Source organism: Durio zibethinus, chromosome 13 (genome assembly GCF_047325235.1).
Source record: "Durio zibethinus cultivar Kanyao isolate XHJ-2024 chromosome 13, ASM4732523v1, whole genome shotgun sequence".
NCBI classification, from domain to species: domain Eukaryota; kingdom Viridiplantae; phylum Streptophyta; class Magnoliopsida; order Malvales; family Malvaceae; genus Durio; species Durio zibethinus.
This window is the reverse complement of record NC_143174.1, coordinates 24,903,110-24,911,990: the sequence shown is the minus strand read 5'-3', so window position 1 is coordinate 24,911,990 and position 8,881 is coordinate 24,903,110. Positions and strand designations below refer to the sequence as shown.

Below are 8,881 nucleotides of genomic sequence, written 5' to 3'. Positions count from 1 at the left end.
GGCGTGGCAACTAAGGAAAGAAACGTGGTGTTTGTTGACGAAAATGCCACCAGAACATACGAAATGACGAGATTAACCTTATCGGCCTATGGTCCTAGTCGTGTATCATCCTGGCTCAGTCATTAGGAATTTAATAAAAATAGTACTTAATTGTAAATATTTTAAGTTTCGATTTCAACCATGATAGACTCAATTAATCAAGACTTATTTTTTTTGATAAAATAATTTTGAATTTAAATTTTGTTGATAGTATTAGTTGACATTATTTTAAATGTATGATTTATAATCATTTATCATTAAATTTGACATATTTTATCTTAATTTAAAATTAAATAATTTATCTATATTAAATTTTTATATAAAAGTAAATAAAAAATAAAATTTTGGTTTCGAATTAATAATTTTATTATAATTTTGAGTACCAAATATTTTTAAGCAAAGTGAAAATGAAATTAAAGACAATCTATAACTTTTTTTTTTATGAAAACCTAAAATATTTTCTAAACAATACTTTTAAGACATTACTACTAAATTAAATTCATTATTCCATGTAAATACTTGGATATATATATATATATTGAATATTTATTGTGTTTAATAATTAAAATTACTTTTATATAAAATATATAAATATTCAGTATAAATAAAATTAATTGTTTTACCAATCCCCACATTAATAGCATGCCATTTCATGTTATGCCTAAAAAGTAAAAAGAAAAAAAAAACCTTTCTTTTCTTTATTCAAATATTTATTTTTTTTATTTGAAAAAAAATAACTGAGCAACAATAAGATCCGAAAAGCTAAAAAAGAAAAAAAAAAAAAAAAAAAAAACTCTCTTTGAGTCCATTCAGATACAACTAAAAGGTCATCTTTTCCAAGGAAGCAAAACCCACCGTCGATTTCGCATTGTTACCTGAATATGTATATATGTCGAACAAGAAGGTGCCTTTACCGCACTGGCTGCTGGTTGTAATGGTTCTTCTCTTTCTTTTTTGCAGCAGCAAGCCTTGCACTCCTTGCAGCAGCCTCTTGTGCGGCAGCTTTTGCAGCAGCATCCATCTCTTTACTAGATTTCTTCTTCTTCATAGACGCCATCTTCTTTAACCACTCTTTCACATCGACAGCTGATGCATCCTCCTCAGCCTGCTCAGTCCCAGCAGCTTCATCTGGTCCATTGGTGGCGTCTGTACTAATAGGCTGATCCTGTGATTCTTTTCCCTCCTTTGATTTATCCTTCTTTTTCTTCTTCTTGGCACTTTTAGACTCTCCTGGAAGATTTTCCTTCTTTTCTTCCTCTCCATCTTTCTTTTCCTGTGCAACATCTGCATATATAAGAGATAAGAACTTAGCTTAGAAGAGACTTTCCGTTACAGATATTTGAGCAAAGGAATTGTTCTGACTATAAATGCCATTGAGAGAGAGAATTTCATATTTTCAATCTTGTGCTCACAAACAAGTTCAAGGTCCTTATGCACTGCAGCCCACGTGACAATACTTCAATCATCAAATATCGTTTGTCAAAACAAAATATCTAAGATTTGATACTACTGCTTTCTAACCTCAACAATAATTAAAAATAACCAACTTTGCACCAAAACTAGGGAACAATGTTGCAAGCAAATAATTACAGAGTACGATAGATAGTAATAGAAGCACTAAGTAGGTTAAAATTACGGCTCGACTCATCCTGGCCATTGCTCTCCTTCTGTGTAACTCCAAAATCAGCAAGAAGAGCCTCCAGGTCTGCAAGTTCCTTTTTCTTCCTCTCTTTCTTTGAAAGTTGTCTTTCTGCCTCCTTGGGTGGTGCAGGAACTTCAGGAGCCTTTTTTGGCACAGGCTCTGGATGTACTTGAACCTCAGGTTCATTGTCATGATCTTCCTCCATATCATCATCACCTTCGTCTAAAATATCTTCTTCGCTCTCACTATCCTGTAATCCCAGATCAATTAAAAATTAATGAGACATAGCTTGTCAAAAAGCCAACTAATTTTCATCATTCATTCAGTATCAATTATAGCCATCCAATCATACACAATAAATCATTTATGCTCGAGGGACTCATCCTTTTGGCAGAATTATAAAAGCATAAATGGACCTGCCAAGTACAAATTAAGCCTATTCCACTTGTTTGTTTCCCTTCTTCTTCGACCTTAAATTGCAAAAAGCATACAATAAACTTCCACTTAGAACAAGAGAGAACTAAAATATAATCTGACACCTTAAGGATTTATGCTATTTATGCAACAAGACTAAGAATAAATCTTTAAGTTTCAAAACTTAACTACAGGAATGATAAGATCCAACAATATTCCACCATCTTTTCTCACTCTTCTCCTTAGGAGGATTAGCAAAACAACTTTTCCTATCTATTCTATTGACAAAGAAAGACAAAGAGGAAGTAACATCCACTTCAAATGATAAGGGCAGGAATGTAAAAGTAGATCATGTTTCTGATTAAACAAAGAGTCAATATTCAATATCTTAAAAAAAAACCTAGATTTGGGAAGTTTATAACAATGTGATCCTCATGTGCTGGGAGTGCTATAATACTAATAATGGATTTAAAATTAAATTAGAAAAAAAAAATAAAGACAAACAAATAAAACCAAGATATAGCACCATTGATTTATATGATACCATAAAACATCAAAAGAAAAAGACGAAAAACACCTCATCCACAGAGAAAGACCAAAAAATACATATTTTTCACTTTAGCTCCATCAGACATTAGTTCCATGTATCAAATGTAAGTTCTTTATTTTTTTTTTTTTTCCTTTTTCTTTTTCAGAGCAAGGTCCCTGAATGAACAATGTTAATCATAGTACCTTTCTTAGCATTGCAGTCAGAACAATTAGCATTCTAAAGATAGACAAATATACACAGTCTTCACCATGAACTTGCATAATTTTAATCCACTGGTGGTAAAAAGAACCATAAGTAGCATCTATTAATAATTTTACTTAGGAAAATCCTGCTAGTTATTTTATTGCTTGGCCCTACTCAACCAGTTCCTTAAAAGAGTTTTAAATTCCCATAAACACATTCGGCACAATATCATGATATCCCGAATTTCAATAGAACCTTTCAAAAGAATTTATATAAAAATATTTTAGCAACATGAATGACATATGCATAGAGGCATTCTCAAGTATCACTGTTATCACCAAAAACACCTAACAATTTAACACCCAAAATAGCTCCAAACTTGAACTTAAATTAAGAACAACAGGTAGAAAACAATAAATTTAATCTAAGATATATGAGAACCCAAGTCAACATCTCCACCTCAAGCCAAATTCCATAGAAAAGTATGCTATCAGTTTCAGCCATCAAACCTTTGGCCAAACAATTGGCTACTAAAAGCTCATTTTCCAATCATTCACAATCACTCAAATAATAACAAAATAAAATCCAACCAGAATTTCAATATATATCTTTTAAAAATTACATTAATGGATTCCATAGCCATCAATCTAGAAAAGAAAAGACAATCGATCGTTTAACCAATACGTTAATTCACCTCTACATTGGCAGTCTTGTCTTCATGACTCTGAGACGGCTCCGAGGACCCCCAAACAGGCTGAGGAGGAGCGGTTGTAGCATAATAATCATCATCGTCATCGACATCAGCCCACGACTTGACAGTGAGCGGTGCCGGAGCCCAAAACACCTGCGGCTCGGGTTCCTTTTGAGGCAGTTGCTGTTTCTGAGACTTGGAAGAAGACTTTCGAGAAGAAGCTCGGTCCTTGTCAGATTTCTTCTTCTTCCGGAGAGTTTCGAGAGCCGCAAACACGTTAGTGTTGTTGATCACCAACGATCCTTCGTCTCGCCTGCTGCCTCCTCCCACCATTTCCCCAAAATCAAATAACAAAAAACAAAGTCGAATCGATAAATATACAAATAAAATTTAGTAAACTTTTCAAAAAACGGAAATCGAGACGTTAAAGACGAGATTTACGTAAAAATACTGTGAGAAGACGATATGATTTTATAGGCTTCGTTGAAATTGGAAGAGGTTGGAGATCAAAAAGGAGTGTTTGTTTCTCGGGAAAAAAGAAAGAAATCGAGGGAGATAAAATTAGGGTTTCAAATAATGCGTATTTGCTGCAGACAAGACGAGCGCCTAGAGTAGCGTTGGGTAGTAACTTATATCGGTTGAGATAACATAAAATGACATAAATTATTTTTAAAATTTGAATTTAAAATGTAAATAAAAATTAGACGTCGAGGGTAATTAATGAGGTGTAAAAATAAAAATTCCCTTTCTATAATTTAGTAAAGGAGGTAAAATGCTCAACAACTTCGTTTCGATTTGGTTTTCCATTTTTTTTTCGTTTTTATGATATTGTCGAATTAGAAGTTTTTATTTTCTTAATCTTTTTTTTTTATTCATTTTCTATGATATTGTCGAATTAGAAGTTATGCACTTTCTTCCGTGTTTGTCCAATACGTTATTGGATTGATTTATACAATCTAACCAATTTACGAGATATTAGTTTATCATAACTTTTTAGGTAAAACAAAATTAAAAAAAAAAAAAAGCTACTTCTCTTTGTTACATGAACCAACATCCATTGATAAACACATTTTATTATTAATCGTAAAAATAATATGATAATTAAAGCACGAGCCAAATCTAATTTTTACCTGCTTGTTGGTTATGAAAATAATATGGATAATTAGCCCTAGAAGGAAACAGAGAAATGTCTGCTTAATGGGTCAGAAGCTATACAAGTAAAGTGAAATTATCACATCAAGCAAATCCAATGTGTCTAAATAAAGCTAAGCCACATTGCTTGCTTTGCTAGTAGCTATATAGAACATCATCATAAAGCAACTAATGTGAACCTATAAGAGTTGATTATTGGTATAGTGGCACATTGGGAGACATTCTGTCAAATAACACCCATAATAAAAAGGAATATTTTCAGCCATTCTCATTGTTTCTAACACCTTGTACAATTTAAATGAACCCCTACATAAACATCAAGGTAAATAAAATGGATCCAACCACAGCTCTGCAGGACTGGATTGTGGCTTTAAGCCAAAAAAAAAAAAAAGATGGTATATGTGAGGAATAGAAGAGTAAGAAAAGGCACTATCATTTTCCTTTTCTCTCTTCAACCAGCCATCTCACTTAATTGACTATGCCACAAAGAATAGGAAAACCATAAGGAAAAAAATCAATACAAAAAATATCTTGATCATCAGCCACCTGTTAGAAGATATGCTGTTTAGGTACTTGAGCAAAGCTCCCTGTGCTCCCTCCACATTCACTAAGGTGTCATCCATGTTCTCATCAATCCTGAAAAGAAAACACCACAACCCAGTAGTCCATAGATCAGTTAACAGATTCAGACTGCAATGTTAATGTGTACTGCAGCGCATTTCATACAAGTGAAATTATTTTAGATTGGTGGAAATTATTCATAACTTTTGACAGTCACTACAAATGGATCACTTTTATCAATGATCTATCTAATTTATATACCTATTTACTCCCATGTGAGGGATTGATTAATATCTGAATAACAATGCTAATATTCCATGATAAGAATGACAACACCTTAAATAGCAAGTGATATATTAGCAAATAAAAGTAAATTCATATAAATGCCAAGTGAAGTTGCTTCAAAAAGAAAAAAAAAAAAAAAAACCTGATAGCTATTTCTCCTTGCTGAGAAACCAGAGTAGCTAGCTGGTTGAAGATGGTGCCTAGCTCATGAATAGTGGATTCTACATTTTGAAGAGCTTCAGCTCTGCTCTGCATGTAATTGTCTTGCAATGGAACCATTTGTTGTTGTTGCTGCTGCTGCTGGAGCAATGGCTGATTCTCCCCATCCATCTGCTTTCTGTATAATTAAGAAACAGAAATGAAGTTTCACTATTGTACAGAATTTCAAGTGGATAAAGTTCATATAAGAAGTTAAAACCAGCTAGACTAAAACAGAAGCAGCCAACAATAGTTGATTCCAAAAGAATTAGAAAAAGAAATGAAAATAAATTTTAAAAAAGGACTGCATGAAGAATAAAAGCAAACGCAGCATCATTCAACCACCACAAGCACATATTGCACGCAAGGCAAAAAAGAAAATAGAACTTTGTGGCTTTTCTGGACAAAATAAGAGCAATATGCAATTGCCACAAACTGCTAAAAACGTACAACAGGAATTTTATGAAATGTTTCATGAGCATTCAATAACAAATTATTATTAAATGAACTCAGAAGTTCCTAAAGAAAATTCAAGACTTATAAAGTGTTAATTTATTTTCTCCAATTAATAAGTCATAGGGATATTACTTGTACAGGAAAGGAGCATATTACTGCAAAACATCTGAATAAGCTGTTACCTTGGAAACAACTGAGATGAAGATGTAGACCCATTAGCCCATTGAGGAACATTGTTTGAAGCTCCAGCTGCTGATTTGGCAGCCAGGGGGCGCTGCCGTACAAAAGGATTTGGAGAATCCTTTGACGCTGAGGAAGAAAATAACTGTCTTCTATTCTCATGAACCTTTAAATTCTGTGCAAGGCAGTTCATTGCCATCAATTGCTAAGGGAATGAATTACCAATGACAGAACTACAAGGAATAGTAGCAAAACAGATCTAAGTAAATTAAGTGAGCAAACAGACTGAAAAACTCTGCCTTACCTCTGTTCGCATGGTAAGGACTTCTTTGAACTCCTTTGTGGCGCTCATCAAGCGATTCTTCAAGTCATCTACTACTGTGGTTGAATGGCTAGATGTGTCACTGGAGACACCACCTTCGTTTCTAGAATTGCAGAAAAGCTGAAGGTCTACCACTGCAGAATTAAGTGCAGTAATATCCTGCTTGATAACTGCAGTGAGCTCTTGGATTTCGAAAGTAGGGTCATCAAAAACTGAAGTTCTCTTCGCCACTGCAAAGTGAGCAAAATATAGGATTTTTTTCATCATGCTAAATGAAAAACATGTGGGATCATAGCATCCAAGAGAACAACAGCAACAATTATAAAATCCTCTCAATATCTAATCTGTTTGTCTCCTTCTATATCTCCCATTGACAGTTCTGCAAACTGGATTTCATTTCATCGAGTTCAGCAACATCAATAGTACAATTAAACCAAGACAACCAAGATGGGACCATTTGTTAATTGAATTCCTATCAAACCACAAACACGAAAAGGAAGGGGGAGATGGGGCAGAGCTATAGAAGCACGGTTTTGGGGTCTCCTACTGTGACTATAATCTTGATTATGTAAATAAAGCTGATAAAAGTACTTACATTTTGCTAACTTCGAAAGTTTCTGCGAAGTCTGATGAATCCCAAACCCAATCTTAGACGCCCTCCTATTGAACTCCGATTGATGCGCAACCACAGATCTCGGTTCCGCCGATCTCAAACTACTGCTACTCGGCCCATTTTGGCCCGGCCCAGACGAGAACGACTTCCTTAACCTCTCCGCTACGCTCTGAAATTCCAGCGTTCGATCCCTAAATGACGATTGTGCCACTTTTACAGGCATTTTTTTTGTTAAACTCCTCGATCTTCAAAAAATACCCAAACCCCTAACCTAACATCTGATTCCCTGAGAAAAAGGAAAATAGACGAGATAAAAAAAAAAAAAGAAAAAACAAATTTCCTCGCTTTTCTTTGCAATTAAGAAAAAATTAAGGATACAAACGGAGATTCTTACTTCAAATTGGAGAGATCTGAAACCCTAATCTACCAGATCGACCTTGATTCGGAATAACGCTGTCGTATAAACTCGAATTTTCAATAGACAAAATTGAAGCGCTAGATCTAGATCGAGATCGATAAAAGTGCTTATAATTGCTACGAGTGAGCTTCTTTTATCACATGAATGCGATCGGTGGATCAAATTGAAATCAACGAATATTGGGCGTGTCTTTATCGGGGAAATGCAAAGGGAAGCTTGACTGGAGATTTTGAGGCGCAATGGGTTCTGGGTCGTTACCCACGCAAGGCGCGACCCGTTTAATAGTATTGGTCTCCTAATTGGATTTTTTGCATTAGAGCCCCTTGAATTTTATCTTTTTTTTTTTTTTCCTATTTCTTAAAAAATCTTATTCATAGTTTGATAAATTATTAAAATTTTTCACCGCATTGAAAATGAAAATTTTTAATATTTTAAATTTTGAATGTGTTTGGTAACACATTTTAAAATTCATTTAAAAATAATTTTTTAATTAAAGAAATTTGTATAAAATAAATAGGTATAGACCTATTATCATTTAATGTAAAATTTGTTCAGCCCATTTTTTTATTTTTTAAAACTCATTATCTTCTAAAAACATAACTTCATTATCTTCTATCAAAATAAAAATAAAATGATAAAATGATAAATTTTTAGAATTTAATATTTTAAAGTTATCACACAATATATTTATATTCAATATTTAATTTTTAGTAAAATATCAAATAGATTTTATAATTCAAATTCAGTATTTTATCAAATTTAATATAAAAAATTCAATACTTAATTTTTCAACACATGATTTTTAAAATACCCATAAATTCTTTTTATATTTGATATTGTTAATTTGTTTGATTTTGTATATAAATTTATTAATTTAGTTTATATCACTTTGACTTACATTAAACTCAAATTGATACTTAATAAATAGTCATTTAGATTTTTAGATTTAATTTTTTATAAAATTACATAAAATTATGATCATAATAAAATATTGATTTATATCTCATGCGATACACAAATTATATATATATATACACACAAATAAACACTCTTGGTACATTAATGTTACATGTATATATACATTAATATACGTTTTAATATTACATATATATATATAGAATAATATAAATATTGAAGAATAATAAAATCATATATTATATAAAAATTATTTTTGATT

The 8,881-nt window shown here is 32.5% G+C and overlaps 2 protein-coding genes across 2 annotated transcripts; both read right to left on the bottom strand.

Moving 5' to 3' along the window:
• Positions 1-708: 708 nt before the first annotated feature.
• LOC111303349 (uncharacterized) lies at positions 709-4,123 on the bottom strand. Its single transcript, XM_022899542.2, has 3 exons — positions 3,523-4,123; positions 1,676-1,931; positions 709-1,323 (listed from the first exon to the last, which is right to left on the bottom strand). Exons 1-3 carry the CDS (start codon positions 3,850-3,852, stop codon positions 950-952), a joined length of 960 nt encoding a protein of 319 aa, XP_022755277.1. The 5' UTR covers positions 3,853-4,123; the 3' UTR covers positions 709-949.
• A 791-nt stretch (positions 4,124-4,914) lies between these two features.
• LOC111303348 (syntaxin-32-like) lies at positions 4,915-7,960 on the bottom strand. Its single transcript, XM_022899541.2, has 6 exons — positions 7,681-7,960; positions 7,269-7,572; positions 6,656-6,903; positions 6,354-6,526; positions 5,660-5,854; positions 4,915-5,307 (listed from the first exon to the last, which is right to left on the bottom strand). The coding sequence occupies exons 2-6, from the start codon at positions 7,507-7,509 to the stop codon at positions 5,148-5,150; spliced, it is 1,017 nt and encodes a 338-aa protein (XP_022755276.1). The 5' UTR covers positions 7,510-7,572; positions 7,681-7,960; the 3' UTR covers positions 4,915-5,147.
• Between the last annotated feature and the right edge of the window lie 921 nt (positions 7,961-8,881).

What these genes read in the sequence shown, in the direction of transcription:
- LOC111303349 (XM_022899542.2), bottom strand. Translation starts at nt 3,852, where the DNA reads ATGGTGGGAGGAGGCAGCAGGCGAGACGAAGGATCGTTGGTGATCAAC. An exon ending in ACAAGACTGCCAATGTAGAG is followed by an intron (nt 1,932 to 3,522) that starts GTGAATTAACGT and finishes CTGGGATTACAG; the next exon opens with GATAGTGAGAGCGAAGAAGA. An exon ending in TGGCCAGGATGAGTCGAGCC is followed by an intron (nt 1,324 to 1,675) that starts GTAATTTTAACC and finishes TTATATATGCAG; the next exon opens with ATGTTGCACAGGAAAAGAAA.
- LOC111303348 (XM_022899541.2), bottom strand. Translation starts at nt 7,509, where the DNA reads ATGCCTGTAAAAGTGGCACAATCGTCATTTAGGGATCGAACGCTGGAA. An exon ending in ACTTTCGAAGTTAGCAAAAT is followed by an intron (nt 6,904 to 7,268) that starts GTAAGTACTTTT and finishes CTCACTTTGCAG; the next exon opens with TGGCGAAGAGAACTTCAGTT. An exon ending in TCATCTCAGTTGTTTCCAAG is followed by an intron (nt 5,855 to 6,353) that starts GTAACAGCTTAT and finishes TTAATTATACAG; the next exon opens with AAAGCAGATGGATGGGGAGA.